This window comes from Aureobasidium subglaciale (assembly GCF_000721755.1).
Source record: "Aureobasidium subglaciale EXF-2481 unplaced genomic scaffold scaffold_0, whole genome shotgun sequence".
Classification (NCBI taxonomy): domain Eukaryota; kingdom Fungi; phylum Ascomycota; class Dothideomycetes; order Dothideales; family Saccotheciaceae; genus Aureobasidium; species Aureobasidium subglaciale.
The window spans coordinates 809,966-827,328 of record NW_013566995.1 but is presented as its reverse complement, the minus strand read 5'-3'; the positions used below and the strand labels follow the sequence as shown (position 1 = coordinate 827,328).

The 17,363-nt window shown below is 50.8% G+C and overlaps 10 protein-coding genes across 10 annotated transcripts; 6 read left to right on the top strand and 4 right to left on the bottom strand.

Moving 5' to 3' along the window:
• Window positions 1-676: 676 nt before the first annotated feature.
• AUEXF2481DRAFT_133042 (uncharacterized protein) lies at window positions 677-4,396 on the top strand. Its single transcript, XM_013493417.1, has 9 exons — window positions 677-805; window positions 877-961; window positions 1,086-1,146; window positions 1,197-1,247; window positions 1,300-1,440; window positions 1,489-1,536; window positions 1,592-3,890; window positions 3,943-4,232; window positions 4,328-4,396. Exons 2-8 carry the CDS (start codon window positions 924-926, stop codon window positions 4,143-4,145), a joined length of 2,841 nt encoding a protein of 946 aa, XP_013348871.1. The 5' UTR covers window positions 677-805; window positions 877-923; the 3' UTR covers window positions 4,146-4,232; window positions 4,328-4,396.
• Window positions 4,397-4,496: 100 nt separating this feature from the next.
• On the bottom strand, window positions 4,497-5,122 carry AUEXF2481DRAFT_319 (uncharacterized protein; the record flags this gene model as incomplete). The annotated part of the gene is made up of 2 exons (XM_013493363.1): window positions 4,497-4,591; window positions 4,648-5,122. The coding sequence occupies 2 exons, from the start codon at window positions 5,120-5,122 to the stop codon at window positions 4,497-4,499; spliced, it is 570 nt and encodes a 189-aa protein (XP_013348817.1).
• Window positions 5,123-5,354: 232 nt separating this feature from the next.
• AUEXF2481DRAFT_24711 (uncharacterized protein) lies at window positions 5,355-6,005 on the top strand (the record flags this gene model as incomplete). Its single annotated transcript, XM_013493415.1, has 2 exons — window positions 5,355-5,819; window positions 5,880-6,005. The coding sequence occupies 2 exons, from the start codon at window positions 5,355-5,357 to the stop codon at window positions 6,003-6,005; spliced, it is 591 nt and encodes a 196-aa protein (XP_013348869.1).
• A 1,290-nt stretch (window positions 6,006-7,295) lies between these two features.
• Window positions 7,296-8,146, bottom strand: AUEXF2481DRAFT_24710 (uncharacterized protein; the record flags this gene model as incomplete). Its single annotated transcript, XM_013493413.1, has 2 exons — window positions 7,296-7,874; window positions 7,964-8,146. The coding sequence occupies 2 exons, from the start codon at window positions 8,144-8,146 to the stop codon at window positions 7,296-7,298; spliced, it is 762 nt and encodes a 253-aa protein (XP_013348867.1).
• A 1,479-nt stretch (window positions 8,147-9,625) lies between these two features.
• On the top strand, window positions 9,626-10,564 carry AUEXF2481DRAFT_75469 (uncharacterized protein; the record flags this gene model as incomplete). Its single annotated transcript, XM_013493412.1, has 3 exons — window positions 9,626-9,694; window positions 9,746-9,934; window positions 10,016-10,564. The coding sequence occupies 3 exons, from the start codon at window positions 9,626-9,628 to the stop codon at window positions 10,361-10,363; spliced, it is 606 nt and encodes a 201-aa protein (XP_013348866.1). The 3' UTR covers window positions 10,364-10,564.
• A 117-nt stretch (window positions 10,565-10,681) lies between these two features.
• On the top strand, window positions 10,682-11,760 carry AUEXF2481DRAFT_132918 (uncharacterized protein). Its single transcript, XM_013493410.1, has 3 exons — window positions 10,682-10,910; window positions 10,996-11,164; window positions 11,243-11,760. The coding sequence occupies exons 1-3, from the start codon at window positions 10,770-10,772 to the stop codon at window positions 11,608-11,610; spliced, it is 678 nt and encodes a 225-aa protein (XP_013348864.1). The 5' UTR covers window positions 10,682-10,769; the 3' UTR covers window positions 11,611-11,760.
• Window positions 11,761-11,813: 53 nt separating this feature from the next.
• AUEXF2481DRAFT_24707 (uncharacterized protein) lies at window positions 11,814-13,207 on the bottom strand (the record flags this gene model as incomplete). Its single annotated transcript, XM_013493409.1, has 3 exons — window positions 11,814-12,035; window positions 12,091-12,192; window positions 12,245-13,207. 3 exons carry the CDS (start codon window positions 13,205-13,207, stop codon window positions 11,814-11,816), a joined length of 1,287 nt encoding a protein of 428 aa, XP_013348863.1.
• Window positions 13,208-13,362: 155 nt separating this feature from the next.
• On the bottom strand, window positions 13,363-14,841 carry AUEXF2481DRAFT_34573 (uncharacterized protein). Its single transcript, XM_013493408.1, has 3 exons — window positions 13,987-14,841; window positions 13,666-13,931; window positions 13,363-13,610 (listed from the first exon to the last, which is right to left on the bottom strand). Exons 1-3 carry the CDS (start codon window positions 14,683-14,685, stop codon window positions 13,538-13,540), a joined length of 1,038 nt encoding a protein of 345 aa, XP_013348862.1. The 5' UTR covers window positions 14,686-14,841; the 3' UTR covers window positions 13,363-13,537.
• Window positions 14,842-14,973: 132 nt separating this feature from the next.
• Window positions 14,974-15,746, top strand: AUEXF2481DRAFT_34572 (uncharacterized protein). The gene is made up of 2 exons (XM_013493407.1): window positions 14,974-15,408; window positions 15,466-15,746. The coding sequence occupies exons 1-2, from the start codon at window positions 15,066-15,068 to the stop codon at window positions 15,636-15,638; spliced, it is 516 nt and encodes a 171-aa protein (XP_013348861.1). The 5' UTR covers window positions 14,974-15,065; the 3' UTR covers window positions 15,639-15,746.
• A 160-nt stretch (window positions 15,747-15,906) lies between these two features.
• On the top strand, window positions 15,907-17,309 carry AUEXF2481DRAFT_34571 (uncharacterized protein). Its single transcript, XM_013493405.1, has 4 exons — window positions 15,907-15,964; window positions 16,020-16,338; window positions 16,415-16,892; window positions 16,966-17,309. The coding sequence occupies exons 1-4, from the start codon at window positions 15,962-15,964 to the stop codon at window positions 17,153-17,155; spliced, it is 990 nt and encodes a 329-aa protein (XP_013348859.1). The 5' UTR covers window positions 15,907-15,961; the 3' UTR covers window positions 17,156-17,309.
• The last annotated feature ends 54 nt before the right edge of the window (window positions 17,310-17,363 follow it).

Sequence of the window (17,363 nt, the reverse complement as noted above, 5' to 3'; positions counted from 1 at the left end):
TCGACATGAATAATGAAGCAGGAAACGTGGATCTTATGAAGGCCATAGACGTAGTGGGGCAGTGACATGCACATGAGATCGGCTGAACATTTTTTGTGGACACGCGACAGTAGACCGAGCTAGACGGTTAGCTGACATGAATAGATGGAAACAATGCTCAATAGAATAGGTCTGGCCTAGTTGTGATACCGATAGACAGGAATACGGACAATGTGGCGTATGCACTGGCAGACTTTGACTAACAAAATGCTGCTTCGACCACGCATTCAGCAGCAACAGGCGTTGAGAAACAGTGACAGTGAATTCGTGTAGTTGTGGAAAGGCATGATACTCGGGCGAGTCGTGAAGCTAGAGTCGGAGGCCGCTTCTTTAGGGAGGGAGATTTCTGCACGTGCACCGAACGCTCTTGCCTGATTGGCTCTTTCGTGCTTTCTCCAGCAGTTGTGCTTTCTCCAACCTCTGAACGTGGTGAGCACAGGGAATCCGAGAACGATCCACATAGTGGTTATTAGGTTGACGGCATCTGCCAATGCTTATCGAGGGCCCCTCTCAACAGCCGTCGGCAAGCTGCTACGTGTACGCGAGACTCATCTGACGCCCTTTCCGACCGCAACACGAACAATCTCGCCTGGACCCATATGTCATAAGGGTCGAAGTCCAAATAAGAGTCAAGCCCGCCTCTCTTCAGTATACTTCGCGTCGCTTGTTTGCCAATCACATCCCATCGACGCTGAGCAGAGCTCTCCGTCAGCCTCCCCGCGCCTCAATTCTAGAACGCCAACAAGGCATCCTTTCCGCCCAAGATGTGCGTTACCATCAGAGACCCCTGATCATCCTAGTATAAGTGTTGTCATGATCTGACAATTTCACCATCAGGAAGTTCGGCAAACACATTCAAAAGAGGCAGCTGGACATTCCAGAATATGCCGCCAGCTTTGTCGACTACAAGGCTCTCAAAAAGGTAAATCGCAGTCGTATTTTGCGCATCACTCTCCATACTTATCTCATACTGACCATCTCCAGTTGATCAAGAAGCTCAGTGCGACACCTGTCATCCATGCGCAAGATCTCACAAATTCTGGCAGCGGCCTTGCAGATTCACAAGCGTCGCTTCAGGCAAACAAGGCTACATTTTTCTTCCGACTAGTATGATGTTAACAACCTATGTCGATGTCAATAGACTGACATGAGTTCAGGAACGTGAGCTTGAAAAGGTCAACATCTTCTACTTACAGAAGGAAGCCGAGGTACGTCATCAACAGTCATGTCCTCGAGATCCTCGCTAATGGCGCTCTGCAGCTCAAGTTACGTTTGAAGACACTGGCAGATCGAAAGAAGTCGTTACAAGCACGCGGCTTGTCGGCTTCGAAGCTCTCCACAGTCTTTGTCACGCTTGATGAAGGCTTTCGCTTGTTTAACAGCGATCTCGACAAGCTCCAGGTTCGCTATACTGAAGGCGATTCGAGACAAATCTTCTGACCAGTCTAGCAATTCATCGAAATCAACCAGACAGCTTTCTCGAAAATTCTCAAGAAGGTGCGACTTGATTGCCTGAACGCCGTTGTACTTGATTGCTAACTAGGGAATGTAGTGGGACAAAACTTCCAAGTCACGTACGAAAGAGTTGTATCTGTCCAGAGCTGTTGAGATCCAACCTTGCTTCAACCGGGATGTAATTAGAGATTTGTCCGATCAAGCCACTTCCAGCTTGCTCGAGCTTGGAGCTTGGGCAGAAGGTGAGAAGATCGAATATGTCCCTAGCGGTGACCAACAGCAAAGACCGCAAGCAGGTGCTCAAGAAGACAACGACATAGAGATGCAGATGCAACAGGCAGTCAACACTGGCAATGAAACACTAATCAAAGAATGGATCACAAGACTTGGATCGACTGATGAAGCAAGAGAGCGCATCAATCGTATCTTTCTTAGCACCGTCAATGACGCACCGCTCGAGATGCAAAAGACCTTGTTGGAGACGGATCTGGTCAGCCTGGACTACGTGGATGAGATTAACGAACGCACTTGTTTGCACGAACTCGCTATCTCAGGAAGACTACACACTTTGACCATGGTCCTGGAGCGAGGAGCAAATACCACAGCGACAGATATTTATGGACGTATTCCGCTACACTATGCTTGCATGCGCGGTCATGTGGAAGTCGTCAAGGATCTGGTGAAGTACGACTCGGCTCAGTCGATGCAAGGCATAGAGAGCACGTCGCCAAATGCTGCGCCTGTCGCGGAAAGTGTCGACTACAAGGATCTGGACAACTTCACACCCCTCATTCACGGCATTGTGCATGCTCGCTTTGCCGCGGTGCAAGCAGTATTGGAGCTGGGCGCTCGTGTAGATCCAAGTGGTGAAGCCGACCATATCCCAATCAACCTGGCGTGTCAATATGGATCGGTCGCGATTGTGGACCTGCTTCTCCAGTATCATCCACAGATTTTGCCGGATGCTGAAGGTCTCTACCCACAACATCTGGTTCCCAGATCCGGCCGTAGTCCACAAATATTGGAGATGTTGAAGAACTACGGAGCTAACCTGGACCAGCCAGACAAGCTCTATCAGTGGACTCCGCTCTTCCATGCTGCAAGCGAAGGCCACCTGTCTTGCTTACAGTCTTTGCTTGAGTTGGGTGTGGATGTTGATGCGTTGGACGAGAAAGACCTCTCTGCCATGTACTACGCTGCATGGGAGGGTCACCTTGATTGTCTGCGTCTGCTAGAGAAAGCAGGTCATGGTAGAGGCATTGCTCGCGAAGAGCCAACGCCTGCTCCTGCCACTTTCCAATCGATCCTTAGCTCGAGCGCACCGATCCCTGCGAGTGCAGACATGGAAGCAATTCCTGATCTCTCTTTGCCGCCACCAATTATTCCTCTCAGACGCTACGGCCACAACTTCCTCGACACAACGAAGACATTCATCGTCATCAGTTTCGATTCGCAAGATTCTGACGCTATCGAATTCTACGGCGACAACAAATACCCTGCTGCAAGACTGACGATATCATCCAAGTCGTCTGATCTTATTCCCCGCAACATTCCATTGCCGATCCAGGACGAGTTCAAGGTCATATCTTTCCAGATTGATAATCTCGACACGTTCTCAATCGATTTCGACATCTTCCCCACCTTCGGATCCAAGGTGATTGCCAGAGGTGCGGCGTCGTCTCTTGTGTTCTCGAGCAGATACAGTAGCTCTGGAAACTGGCATCTGGAACTCTTTGACCCTAGACTTCGAGCCATTGGACGCATCAGCTTCAAGTATCAAGTAGTCACACCATTCCATGGTATTCCCATGGAGATCACGCAGTTTGCTACATACTGGAAGGCGACAAGCCAGATCAGCTCACAGCCCAACGCTCTCATCACCGGTTCGAGTCTTAGCGGCGACTACATGCGTATCTTCGTGCAGGCAACCAAGGATGGTGTACCCGTCCTATATCCTTCGTGGGCCATCCCTTCGGCACTTGCCTCTTATGGTGTGAGAAACGATCTGATCAGCCGACTGACTTATGAGCAATTCGCCGCGATCGGCAAGGCAAACGGCAAAGGACCGGAAAGCCTGAGAACACTGCTACACTCGTCGCCGGATCTTCTGGCAAAGGGACTTGCAACCTCTTGGACGTCACTGCACGATGTCCTTGAGATTCTGCCTCCGCAAATGCATCTTGATGTACACATGCTCTTTCCTACAAAGGCCGAAGAGGAGCTCCTACAGCTTGGCCCAACGGGCAACATTAACGAGTTTGTCGATGCCTCTTTGAAGGAGGTCTTCGATCATGCGAGCAGACTCCGCGGAGCTAACGAGGGCTTCATCCGATCAATCGTGTTCTCGTCGTACAACGCCGACATTTGCACGGCGCTCAATTGGAAGCAACCCAACTGTAAGTGTATCACCATAAATATCATGGTGAGCCTAGCTAATGCGCCCCGCAGATCCTGTGCTTCTGTGCAACGACCTGGGCATCGAACAAGCAATGGCAGAAGAAGCAGAGTGGCCCGTGTACAGCAGCGGGCGCACGACGACCTCTGTCAAGGAAGCAGTGAGAATTGCACAGAGCAACAACTTCATGGGACTGATGTGCAGCTCAAGGTTGCTGGTAAGTGACGAGCGCATGGGCAAGACAAACACGTACTGACTACAAGCGCAGGGACTGGTGCCTGCACTGATCGAATCGGTCAAGACGGCCGGCTTGGTACTGATCGCAGACGTGACCAATTCAACGACACAGGAACAAGTTGCACGAGCATCGTTCGATGCACTGCCAGACGAGGTGGACGGCTATCTCGACAACAACGCAGTGCTTCGATTCCACGAAAGCATCGATATGTAAAGACAGGCTATAGATATGGGAGGCATGGCGGAAGGCGTGACAAGATAAAGGCGGCGGTCTGGTTGAAAGCGCAAAAGGAGGAAGGTCATCATAAGAAGATTGCACGACGATTCATGACGGGATAATTGAGTTTCGGCAAAAGGCGATAGAAAAGAATCAAGCACCTTTGTAATTATACTTCAGACGTTCCAAGCTGGCGACATCGAGCGGCACTAGTTGGGAGCGGGCGTACATGGTGACAAGGAAGATTGCTGAGAGGATGGGGTCAGCAGGCAGTAGAGAAGACGGATGGACATGGTGAACGTACCACCAGGCAAAAAGGCGCGCCAGGCTTCGTTGAACAGATCTCTCCTCCACGCCAGTACACCTGTCAGAGCAAGCACAGCGCTCAGGGCGGCGTTCAACCAAGGCAAAGCGACGTCCAACGGGCCCCTGCTGTCAATCATGGCAGCAGACAAGCGCGAGCTGTCCACAGCGGCAGGCGCAGAAGGGACGTAGAGCATAATGTAGACCGTGCCTGCCAGAGCGGTCAGAGACAGCAAAGCAAGCAAGACATGCCTGAAAGCGTCTGCAGAGAAGAGAACAGGAATATAGGCCAGGGCTGCAATAGCAGGAAGAGCGACGAAAGCGCGGCGGTAGAAGATGGTATTGTCCAAGTCCCGCTTTGCCAGATCTTCGATGATTGTCTCCTGCTCTTGCTCGTCCAGTTCCTCACGATCGCTGTCGTCGCTGCCAGCATTGTCGGCCGGGTAGCGGAATGTTTTGCGTAGACGGGCCGCCATTGTTGTGGTGATTTTGGGGCAGTTGCGACCAGGCGTAATGTTTGACTTTCTCAAAATGAGCCCCTCCAAAGACCAAAACGCGGGAGACGCGCTGCGCTGCGAATGACGTGCATCAACTACTTTTCCGGAGAATCGCCGGCTGTATACCAATTGTCCATCAATCCATCAATCATCAGACCCTCACTTGCGCAAGACGAGTCAACAATCGAGAAACATACCACACATACTCACAATGCCGCCACGACTACCGCTCCGTAAGCCCTTTGAGGCCCTCGTCAGGCGCAACAATGCCACCACCCTCACATCCCGCCGCACCCTCATCGCCGCACCGAAACCAAACTCGGGTCCTCTGATGGAGCGCCGCGCCGACCGCGCCCTCCCCGACATGACTCCCAGCAAATCATGGATGATCACTGGTCCTTTGTTCCTCGCCGCCATGGCCGCCTCCACTCTTGTCATCTTCAACTACCAAAAGCAAAACTCGTCCGTCGTCACAAGCACAATGTACTCGTTGCGAACAAATGCTCTGGCGCGAGAGATTCTCGGGGACGAGGTTTACTTTGCCAGCAAGTTCCCCATTATTGCGGGAGAGATCAACCAATTGCATGGAAAGATTGATGTTGAATACTGGGTCAAGGGAACGAGGCAAGAGGCCAAGATGAGATTCAAGAGTCACAGAAAGACGAGGATGGGAATTGTGAGTTTGACGGAGCTTACAAAGCAAGATGAGAGGATGAAAGGCTGACAAGACATGCAGTTCGAGACCACAGAGTGGAGTCTAGAGACGACAGATGGCAAGGTGGTTGATTTGCTCAATGCCACCAATAGTGATCCATTCGTCGCCACACCCATGGAAGCAAAGGCCAGCGCTGCTGAGGCCTAAATTATGGGCTCCCCGAGGCTGGAGAAACCCAGAACATTGTAACATTAGATGACGGCTATTGGCCCATACCAAGCGGCTCTTTGTACATATACGACCAAGCAAACTGAAGGAGACTTGCATGAACGCCACACCCCCTCTCCGTAGATATTCTTTCCAGTCCAGCATCCGGCTCCATGAACTCATCGTCATGGGTGTCATGACAAACGGCAGGACTTCCCAGATGGCCGTCAACGTTGCAGCGGTGTCTGAATCTCAGCATCGGCCAAGTCGTTGGACACGTACACTTATCCGGTCGATGACGAGGATGATAGGTAATGCTCGCTTCCTAAATCGTGCTTGTGTTTTCTCTGTATACGATCAAGATTATACCTCCTTTGACAGCTTCTGTGAGATACGGCACGGGAGCAGCGTGTTCGTAGACGTGCTGTATGTCTTTGCTGATGCCCGCTATCTCATCTACAGGATGAAGGTAAATTGGAGCTGTATAAATGCATAATCAAATTTGAGAAGAGACAGACTGGTTGGTGAGAGAGTGGACAATAGTAAGGTCGGTTAACGCCGTCGCTTGGCATGATGGTAAGCCAGGGAAGCAGGAACGAAGACTCCAACTCTCCTTTTCTTCATCACGTCACCAGAATCATGATGATCAGTTAATATTGATTTGATTATGATGCGTGCCTTCTGATTGAGGTACAGAAGAAAAGCTGCATCCATCCCATGCGTCAGAGAAAAACAGCGATAGGCAGAAGTAGCAGGTGCGTCCATCCATTCATACCTCCCACTTTCATACCATTCCACCTTGTGAAATCGTCCCATGGACAAGAAAAGAAACAGAAAAAGCCTCATGCAAGACAGAAAGAACTTTTACAAGACTCCCAAACCCCAAGAAAAAATCAATGATCAGACGTCCAGCGCCTTCCTCTTTCTCACCAATCCCCATGGGTATCATGTCATCAATCGTTGTGTTCCTTCTCTCCATCAGTCGCCAATTTCCTTCTCTTCATCAATCATTGCTTTCCTTCTCGTCGTGGACTCGTTGTCTCATACGCCGCATCACCTTCTCGTACGCGTCTTGTGCTGTTCAAACTCGCCTCGTCGTATTGAATCTCATAATCATTTTGTCGCCTTTTGTTTTGACGTGTTTTTGGTGTTGGCGTTTTGCTTTGTTTTTGACGTTTTGTGTTTTGTGATTGTTTTTGGTCTTTTGTTTTGACGTGTTGCTTTCGTGATTCATCGGCTGGCGTTTCTTCGTCTTCTTCATACTTCTCATGCTCCGGTGGCCGCGTCGCGTCACATCACCTTGTCTTCATCATTGCTCTCCTCCTCAAAGGGGCAGCAATTCGCAATCTTTGGTGGTGGTCGAGGTGCACGGCGCGCGACTCTGGGTTTGGGCTTCTGCTTGAAAATGCCCTTGGGCTTTGTGGCCTCCTGCTTGGCTATGGCGGCAGTGTGGCGCTTGGCATTTGCGATGCTCCTTGACAGGCGGATCTCCACTTCCATCTTCTTCAATTCTCCAATCATGTCGAGTGATTGAAAAGCGCTCTTCGGGACGAGCGTCAACATATTGGTACCCAGACCAGGAGGACGCTTTGTTGGAGTCTCAGGAGGGGCTGACATGGTCGATTTGGTAGGTGCTCTGACAGGGGATGAGGTCTTTGACCTGAGGGGGAGGTCAAAGAGAGGTGTGGTAGGGGGCGAGGAATAGGCTGTGGTGGTGGATTTTCCTGACCAGGGGCTTCTTGATATTGCAGACGATGGCGTCGACGCGGAGCTTCCAGAGGGTGACGCTATAGGGGTTGATGGCAGGTTGGTGTCCATGTCTTCTGAAGGTGAGTGCTGAGCGACCGACACAGGAACGGCGATGGCGTCCTGGATCAACGGCACAGAGATGACAGCTGCATCTACTTGGTCGGCGATGGCGACAGTAGTGACAATGGCGCCGACTCCGATGAGTAGACGTCCTCGTAGAGGTCGTCGATGTTGCGCTTGGTGCCTTGAGGCGAGATGATCGCGTCGATGTCCATGGCATCGTAAGAGAGGCCATTGGTTGTGTGTGGGGTGGCATAGACGGTGGTGGCCACAGAGGTAGCAGAGAGAACAGGGGAGGCCACAGAGGCAGTGAAGGTAAAAGCGAAAGACATCTTGATGGTGATGAGAAGTTGAAGATGATGCTCTTGATCAAGAAAGGGGATTGCGAGTATGAGCGACAATATGGTATTGTATGATAAACGTGCAGAGGAGGAAGAGGAAGAGCGCGCAGAGTGGAAAAGTAATATTGGTCGAGGGGGCTACGCGCGCCGAGTGGGAGCACAGACCGGTGGACGAGTGAATGTCGAGTGAAAGTTGAAGTGAGCGACGGTGAAGGCTCTCTTGGACAATTCACGATGTTCGAATTCTCTTGTGCATTGCTGCAGCTTGATGGGAAGTGTGGTTGGAGGCTGGGATTTGACAGCCATCAACACCGTGTCAGGGGCAACTTTGATATTACGAAGACACTATCAGTTCGCGCGGCTCAACGTCCTCTCACATACCTCTGCAATTTGGCCATAAGTTTGGCTACTCGGTAGGCAAGTCGTAATAGACAGTCTTGGAGGCTCAGGACCATAGACGGCTTCGATACACTTTTCCAGCTTCAGGTGATCACAAGAAGCCCTCTATTCCAAGTAGATTCTAACCCATATCTAGACTTGATCGTTCTGCCAGGTGAGCAGGACATATATTCCAAGTAAACTATGACAGCCAGTAGCTCTAGAGACACCACGTTACCAACAACAGCTGTGTCAAAGCAAAACTTGCCTCGAGCCGTCTGATTGATAGTCCTCCTTTCTGTTATCTTCAAGCACGAGCCCAACTTACTCGTATAGCTAAGCTGAAAATTATCGTCTTCCTCAGTAGGTGATATATATCAGATAGCTGATAGTAGATCAGTAGAATTAGATCATCTCGGCACTGTACTATCGTAAGCTCCTCAGAGCGAAAGCCATCACACACCAGAAAGAAGCAACATGAAGAGCTGCTACTAGATTTCTTCGCATTCCCTGGTAAAGCCCAAACCATCACATCAGAGCTGAGTAGTCAAGAGTTCGTACTTTATGTTCTATAGTTCCTAAGCATAGCAGCTTATTAGGCATCGAAGCAAGACGATCAACCGTAGATGTGTGCCGCGTTTGGTCATGTTCCAGTCATCTTGGCTGGAAGAGTGTTCTGTGATATTCGGTTCATAAACTGGTTGTTCTTCTAGCAAGAAATCCCGTCTCTGAGAACATGTCCGGTCTGTATAGATCCTTGCTGAGGAAGGACTCGATTGCACATACCTTGATGCGGTTCTATGTTGAGCCATCTGACAGATGATGATACTCTGTAGATGCTCAAGTATGATCGTACAGCTTGCCTTAGCAAGGGACTCGAGCATAGTGTGCAGCAGTACTAGGACTTCGATCACGTCACCGATCAACCCAACTCGAGATCGATCAACAATGGCTGCCGCGACAGTGAAGCAAGATTATTTTGTCGCTTTCGCCATCAGCGCTCTCGTGGCTCGGCTGGCTGTTGATACAAAAAGTTGATCACCATCACAAGCACACTCCGTCTTCTTCATCAACGGCGCGACACCACACAAGATGGCCGACGACACAGTCTCCCATGAGCAGAGACACATGCTCCTCTCCTTAATCGAGCGCTACAAGGAGGTGAACAATGTCACCACAACCGATACAACTGCAATGCTGACTCCAGTCCAGATCGACTTTGATGAAGTCGCCGCGAAGACTGGCATCGAGACTGCAGCCCAGGCCGAGCAGGCCCTCAACCACATTTTGCAGAAGATCGCAGGTCACGAGTCTGACGAAGACACAATCAGCGACGAACATGTCGAGGTTTGCAAGTGGCCTGGTTGTCAAGAGATCTTCTCTACTTCCATCGAGCTCCGGGTCAGTAGCGACTTCCTCCCATACACGCGCCTTCCACATCCACCTCAAAACTCCGGTCCAGTTTACTGATGTTCAGCACAGGATCATCTCATGACCCACACCGCTGGTCTCAGGGGCGCCGAACGCATCGAACAATGTCGCTGGCCTGGTTGCACCTACGAGAAAACTCTCACCACTCGCTGGAGTATTCACTTCATCAACCACGTCTCAGATAAGGGGTTCCACAAGTGTCAGAGATGCAGCAAATCATTCTCCAGGGCCAGCGACTTCAACAAACACAACAAGGAGAAGCACCCTTCTCTTGCTCCTGCTCAAGAGACTGAGGCTGAGGCTGATGCTGAGGTCGGTGATGAGGATGGGGAAGAGGTTGAGGTTCATACTGGAGACGAGACCAAGGGCGCGGTCGAAGAAAAGACTAAGGAGGAGTAGAGAAGCAGGGCATACTACACACTCATAGAGTGGTCATGCTTTCTCAATCATCCAGAACCTATTGCTTAGAGCGAAGTACAGCAGAGTGTCTTTCCATCGCCTGGCAGGTTGCAGCATAAACCAGCGCTTTTAATAGCGGTGTAACAAGACTATTTGCTCCATCATTGAAACTCGTGTTGTCTCGGATATATTGGTGACAAAAGGGAAGGAGGTCGCACTTTCCTATACCATGACTTACGCCCGATGGTAACTCCGTGGCCAATCGGAATGGATCAACGCTCCCCCGCCAAAGTACTTGGCGTCCATCAGAAAGAGTGACGACGGCCTCGCTGTCGCCGAAGATGAATACAGAGCATTGAGCTTGTTCCCAGCAAGACAACAACCACCACCACATAGAACCGCAAACATGGATATCCGGGTACTCCAATCCAGCGACATTCCGCATGTCCAGCAGACCAACATCACCAACCTGCCCGAAAACTACTTTTGCAAATATTACATGTACCATGCCATGAGCTGGCCGCAACTCAGCTATGTCGCCGTCGATGTGTGTCGCCCTTCCGGTTGAACCAGACCTTTCAAAGAAAAGCAAAGAAAAACAATTACTCATTTCTCGCCTCTCTTCTTTCCAGGTATCGCGCCCGCAAAAGACACCCTATGACCCGCCAAAGATCGTCGGCTATGTTCTCGCAAAGATGGAGGAGGAACCCAGTGATGGTGTTCCGCACGGTCACATAACCTCTCTCAGTGTGATGCGCACGCATAGAAGACTGGGACTTGCAGAGAAGCTGATGAGACAAAGTCGTATGTTTGGAAGACGTCCACATGATCAAACTCTCTATTGCAACAACACAACTGACAAGTCTGGGGTGCAAACAGAACGGGCAATGGCAGAGACCTACGGTGCCAAATACGTCTCATTACACGTCCGTGTATCCAACAAGGCAGCACTCGCCCTCTACCGCGATACCCTGGGCTTCAAAGTCGACGGCACAGAAGCCAAATACTACGCCGATGGTGAAGATGCTTATGGCATGAAGATGGTGCTTGACCATCTGAAGCCCAAGCCTGGCGACTGGGACGATGAAGAGTTCAGAGAAGAGGAGGCCAGTGTCGGTGCAGACGAGGGTGATGATGTCGGATCATTGGGGAAGAACAAGGAGGCTGAGGAGCTGTTGAAGAAGGTCAAGGTCGGCCGCCAGGCTGGCGTTGGCGAACTAGTCGAGAAGAACGAGTCTGCAGCTTAGATTGCTCAGACGGTAGCTTGACATGATACCGGATTTGGAAAGAATAACAAAAGTTTCCCCTTAATCAGACTGGGTCCACCTTCCTCGATCGACGGCGCAATACTGGTCTTCGTCAAGTGGAAGACGTCTATCTCCTGAGGAAACTACAATCGCAAAGCCAGTAAAGGGGAAGAAGTCCCAGCAGCTCATTGACACGCTGAAGCTCAACTTGAAGGTCTGCTAAGCATGCTCTGCACCCAATTTGCCATGTCCACAGCCTCCCTCGACTTTGATCCAGCTTCCTTGAACAAACCTTCCCAGTCATCGATCTCGTGCAAGTTCTTCTTTTCCAGAAGCTGAGTGAGTCGTTCGCTTTGTTGAGGAGTCACGCCATCTGTCTTGAGTTGGCATCCAGTCACAGCTCCATAGCGGACGTCCAAGCGAAACTGTAGTGTTGTTAGTTACTTTCTCTGAGTAGAGACAATGATTGTCAGTGCCTACCTTGGCATCAGAGTAGTCAATCTCTCCTTCCTTTTGCTCTTTCTCAAGAGGTAGATCAGAAAAGGTGAATTGTGGTGTTTGCATATACGTCCAATCCAGACTCTGTAATCCTGTTAGCTCCCGTCCTCAACCAATCAGTAAAGTCAGCACAAACCGTCAATTCAGCATGTCCCTTCTTGACCTCTTCAATCTCAAGACACTCATCTCCCAAATCAACAGCCTTTCCAACATCCTCATACAACTCCCCAAACTCCCTCTGTACATTCTCAATAAGCTCCTCATTACCCAACCCAATATTTCCCACCGGAGAACTAACGCTATCCACACTCCTCCCTTTGATGTATTTCTTCGCCGGACTCCTCAAGTACTTGGGTATAATCTCCAAATTCGGACTCTTCAACAAAGCAGTCCCATGATGCAAAGCCCTCGCCCTCGTAAGTTTATACGCCGACCCCGAAACCTTCAACGGACGAATCCTCTCACTCTGCCATGGTGTCGAGTGCGAATCATCCCCGGAACCCCAGACACCAGTATGCTCAGAACTCCCTTGATCCAGTACAATATCATGTCGTTCATTGACCCTCGATCGAAAAATACCACAAGAGCGAAGAGCTCTCGTAACCATTGCAGCGTGTTTATCCCGTGTAAACGCCGCAGACGGAGAAATAACAGTCCAATTCACATTGCCTGCATCGTGGAATACCGTGCCACCTCCACTACGTCTTCTGACCAAATCAACATTCTCAAGTGCAGGGGTTTTGTTCCCATCTTCTGCAGAGTCGGATTGTGCAGCTTTCAAAAGTCCAAGATTTACTTCCAGCCATGGGTTTTGATTGCGTCCGATTATCACGCTGGGTCGATTGACGTAGAGGAATAGGATGCAGGATTCTGGGTGTGATTTTTGGAGTAGGTAGTGCTCGATTGAGAGATTGATATATGGGTCCGAACTCCGGGAGATGTAGGATTGGACTGGTTGATCGAGGTTTATGCCATGGTTGCTGGGTGAGCTGTAGCAGCGGACGCGGATGCCGGCTGGTACGGCAGAGATGCGGTGCGTCCAACACCGATGGAAAAGCATGTAGGATGATGTAAGTCGAGAATTATTGATTATCGACATTCAAGAGAGCTCGAGGTCGATGTTGGTCTAGACTTCAAAGTCTTGGCATCAATTTCATGATTCAGTGTTCAAGTAGTTCACCAACCAGCACAATGGCAAGGCAGAATAGAGCAGTTTTAACAGGTTGTACAATTACTGTTCACTAACCCCCATAGTAGAAGATGGCCTGGGGAATTGCTTTTGAGGAAGAGAAAGAGGGTGGAAAGAGATGCTAAAACAAAAACAGAAGATGGTATCTCAATCAAGCGCTTCCCGAGAGACCTGGATTATCGGCCGGCCTACAGTTCCCTCTGTCAAACACCTTGTTCTGTTGTGTGTGTGTGCGTCCGTCTAGTTGTATCCGTTCATGGTCATTCTGTTGCTGTTACGGCTGAGCTCGCGGTCGGCGCTTGGGCTGATGGGTCTAGCGTTGGAGTCAATGAGAGCGCTTGGAAAGAAGAATGTATAAGGGAACTCACCTGCTACCCCCATGGGGACCGGCGGCACTGCTCTCCTTGAGGGCAAGCAATTGCTTGGCTCTGAATGATTCGTAGTGGATCTGGCTGGTGGTCTCGATCAAGTCTTGCAAGTGTGTCTGGGTGAGGAAGTTGCGGAGGTAGATGAACTCGCAGTGGTTCTCATCCTCGACATTGATGACTCCCCACTTGTTTTGTCTACCGCGAACGGTGCGGCCGTTGATGTTGAGGGTCTTGTCGCTGCCAATAACGGCGAAAGGAATGAGGTTCTAGTGGGTGTGTTAGACGAGGGCATTCTCTTTGATGCGTGATGGCGAGTGTTACCTTGATCTGCTGGTTGACGGCAGTCTCCTCGTGGTCGTACTCGTCGTTGTCGTAAGGGTAGAGGCGGATGTTGTGGAAGGCAAACTCGTCTCTGATTCTGTCCTTGAACTGCTGACGCTCTTCCAGAGTCAAGGCGTCGGCCTTTGCAATGACGGGAACAACGTTGACAATCTCGCTCAACTTCTTCAGAACAACTATGTCGATAGGCTTGAGGGCGTGACCAGTGGGCTGGATGAAGTACAGGCAGCAGTGGATGCGAGTGTCTTGGATGTAGCGGTCGCGCTGGGCGGTGAGCTCCTTGCGCAGGTATGCCGAGTGTTGGTCCTTGATGTACTTGACAATGGGGTCCCAGCATCTGTCGTTGTTGACCAGGTCGCCGTATCCGGGAGTGTCGACAATGTTCAAGCGCAGACGGACACCGTTCTCCTCAATGACGTGAGTGACGGGGTGGATCTCAGTGGTGGAGCGGCCCTGCTCGTCGGGGGTGAAACGACCCTTTGAGTCGATCAGGTGCGAGGCGAAGATGGTGTTGATGAGAGTCGACTTGCCCAGACCGGTCTGACCAACGCAGATGACATTGAATTGGAAACCGCGCTTGAGCAGCTTCTTCTCAATCTGCTGCGTGATGCTGTCGAAACCGACGTGGCTCTTGGGGAAGATGGACGATGCCTGCTGCGAGGGCGCGGCTGCGGCGGCCATTGTGGATGAGGTGGGAGCGAGTGACGGGGTGGAGGTGTACTGCAAGGTAAAGACGGTCGGAGAGATGATGGCGCCGGAGATGGAGTGGCGATTGAGTTTGAAAAGAACACGAATGGTATACAATAGGACGAGTCTGGGGCACAGGGTCTGTCCGTGGTAGCGAAAGGGGAAGCTGCGATGGGCACGGCCCCCCACAACTGCGAAGCCCTCGGCTGAGCTTCCGTCCGCTCTTGCAGCTCGATTTGTGCGCGTACTTTTGAGACTGTCGCTGTGCTTCTCTCGGCACGGCTTCTGCTCCATCGGCGGGAATTTGAGAAGTTGTCGATGCGACACGCCTTGACAGCAATTAACAGTCGGACCATCTGTCAATAGCCGCCACAATGTCGCTCCGCGCCGCGCCCTCGACGGGCTTCCTCCAGTCTTTCCTCGCTGTCGCCTCAGCTTCTCTTCGCCCCGCTGGCCCCTCAAGGAGCTTCCTCCCTCTCGGCGCTCGATTATGGCCCGCCCCTCTACTGCCCTCGATTGTCATTCCCATTCCTAGCCTGGTTACGGATATCTGGGAGTCCATCCTCAAGGCTGTGCCGAAAAAGAAGACATCACACATGAAGAAGCGTCACCGACAGATGGCTGGCAAGGGTCTCAAGGATGTCACTTCGCTCAACAAGTGCTCTGGCTGCGGAAGAGTCAAGCGTGCACATTACCTGTGCCCTCATTGTGTTATGAGTACGTGCATATGCTGACTATGTCTGGCTGAGAGGGCGCGTTGCTGACAGATTGTAGGCATCAAGAAGTGGTTCAGCAACGACTTCAGTCCCAAGAAAGAGAAGACTGAGTGGGAGAAGGAGGACCAGAAGAAGAGAATGGACCAGAGAAAGTACGTCAAGGATGAACAAGAGGGCAGAGTCGACGAGTCCAAGACCGATGCGTCCAACGAGGTTGTCGACCGAAAGTAAAGAGGACGGGTGAGGAGACATGTTGAAAGAGTGTATGCCTGTATAGTCGCGGACACGGCGTTTGTAAAAAGGACATGGGCATTTTCGGGTGTTTATACTTGGGATATGGAAAGAAGACAACACGATGCCGGGGACATGGCGCGTGGCACGAATTGATTGTATTACTATTTCATCCTTTACTTTGGTCTCTCATGTGAAGTTTGACAAGTATTTTTGGTGAAAGCGCGTCAAAGACGCCCACATCACAACGTCATAATCGCTCTGAAGCTCGAAACATTTCGCGCCGACTTGACAATTACTGATTTGCACAATCACAAGACATCATGGCAAGTCAATTGATACACTCTCTCACAGAACACGACAGCTGATACGCGCATCCAGTCGAAACAATACCTACAAACCCATAGCATCCCAGACGCCTCGCCGGCAGACATCTACAGCGTCGCAGCCACCTCCAAGCACCTCATCACCGCCTCTGGCTCATCCTCACTACACGTCTACTCTACCGATCCCACGAATGACGAAAACAATCCTTACCCGCTCATTCAAACGTTGCAAGATGCACACAAGCTCGGTGCCCACCACATCGCCGTGAGCGCAAACGGCAACACCGCCGCGTCAGCTGGATTCGGAGGTGAAGTCAAAGTATGGGCCTTGGACGAAGACTCCTCTCGATGGACACCCAAGGGCTCAATAGTAGGTATGCAAAACACTCTTCCCATACACCCACGCCTCCCCACTCAAGTCAGCAGTACTGACAGAGACACCACCAACAGACGACACAAAAGCATCCCAAGGCAAGAATGCCGGAGAAATCTGGGCAGTAGCCCTCAGCGAAGACGGCCAATTCCTCGCCGCCACAACCTTCGACGGCCGCATAAACGTCTGGGACCTAAACACCCTGACCGACTCCAACGCAACCCTCCTCCGCTCCTACGAAACAAAGGGAAGCTTTGGCATGAGTGTCGCTCTCTCCTCCGACGGCGAATTCACAGCATCAGGACACGCAAATGGTGCTGTCTATCTCTTCAACAACACAACTGGCAGATTGGCGCATTCCCTACAAGGACTTGTTAAACCTGTGAGAACTGTTGCATTCTCACCCGCTAGCAAGTTTTTGGCTGCTGGAGGTGATGCAAAAGTCATTGCCTTGTATGATGTCAAGAACGGTGAGCAGGTTGCCAATCTCACTGGCTCCCAGAGTTGGATCATGACTTTGGACTGGAGCTCTTCGGGTGAACATTTATTGAGCGGGTATGTGTTTTTTTTTTCTTTTTGAAGAACTTTTACTCTTTGTGTGGTCATCTTGGACTGACTTGTGTTGTAGTGCTTATGATGGCAAGGCAAAGGTTTGGAGTGTCGAGCGTCGCGAGTGCGTTGCTACTCAGACCGAATCCGACAAGACTCTATGGGCTGTAAAGTGGTTGCCAAAGACGCAGATGACGAGAAACGAGACATTTGTCACAGTGGGCGCCAACAGAAGTATCAGCTTCTACCGCGAGGCCAGCGGTGGTTGATTGAAACGGTCGTCTTTCACAGTATACTAAATTGCTGGGTCGAAAGCTTCATCTGCTCGACAAGGTAATAACGAGCAAAGCTAGGGAGATAATGGTCACAATCCTGCTCACATAAACACACACTCGAGCACAGCAGAGAGAAAGACATAAACATCAAATGATAACAAAAGCTTTTTGTCCAATTTCATGTCTAGTAAGAACACTCTAA

What these genes read in the sequence shown, in the direction of transcription:
- AUEXF2481DRAFT_133042 (XM_013493417.1), top strand. Translation starts at nt 924, where the DNA reads ATGCCGCCAGCTTTGTCGACTACAAGGCTCTCAAAAAG. An exon ending in GCGATCTCGACAAGCTCCAG is followed by an intron (nt 1,441 to 1,488) that starts GTTCGCTATACT and finishes TGACCAGTCTAG; the next exon opens with CAATTCATCGAAATCAACCA. An exon ending in TCTCGAAAATTCTCAAGAAG is followed by an intron (nt 1,537 to 1,591) that starts GTGCGACTTGAT and finishes TAGGGAATGTAG; the next exon opens with TGGGACAAAACTTCCAAGTC.
- AUEXF2481DRAFT_132918 (XM_013493410.1), top strand. Translation starts at nt 10,770, where the DNA reads ATGGATATCCGGGTACTCCAATCCAGCGACATTCCGCATGTCCAGCAG. An exon ending in TCAGCTATGTCGCCGTCGAT is followed by an intron (nt 10,911 to 10,995) that starts GTGTGTCGCCCT and finishes TCTTCTTTCCAG; the next exon opens with GTATCGCGCCCGCAAAAGAC. An exon ending in AGAGAAGCTGATGAGACAAA is followed by an intron (nt 11,165 to 11,242) that starts GTCGTATGTTTG and finishes GGGTGCAAACAG; the next exon opens with AACGGGCAATGGCAGAGACC.
- AUEXF2481DRAFT_34573 (XM_013493408.1), bottom strand. Translation starts at nt 14,685, where the DNA reads ATGGCCGCCGCAGCCGCGCCCTCGCAGCAGGCATCGTCCATCTTCCCC. An exon ending in CCGTCAACCAGCAGATCAAG is followed by an intron (nt 13,932 to 13,986) that starts GTAACACTCGCC and finishes CACACCCACTAG; the next exon opens with AACCTCATTCCTTTCGCCGT. An exon ending in GGTCCCCATGGGGGTAGCAG is followed by an intron (nt 13,611 to 13,665) that starts GTGAGTTCCCTT and finishes CTCCAACGCTAG; the next exon opens with ACCCATCAGCCCAAGCGCCG.
- AUEXF2481DRAFT_34572 (XM_013493407.1), top strand. Translation starts at nt 15,066, where the DNA reads ATGTCGCTCCGCGCCGCGCCCTCGACGGGCTTCCTCCAGTCTTTCCTC. An exon ending in GTGCCCTCATTGTGTTATGA is followed by an intron (nt 15,409 to 15,465) that starts GTACGTGCATAT and finishes GACAGATTGTAG; the next exon opens with GCATCAAGAAGTGGTTCAGC.
- AUEXF2481DRAFT_34571 (XM_013493405.1), top strand. An exon ending in ACCCAAGGGCTCAATAGTAG is followed by an intron (nt 16,339 to 16,414) that starts GTATGCAAAACA and finishes CACCACCAACAG; the next exon opens with ACGACACAAAAGCATCCCAA. An exon ending in GGTGAACATTTATTGAGCGG is followed by an intron (nt 16,893 to 16,965) that starts GTATGTGTTTTT and finishes CTTGTGTTGTAG; the next exon opens with TGCTTATGATGGCAAGGCAA.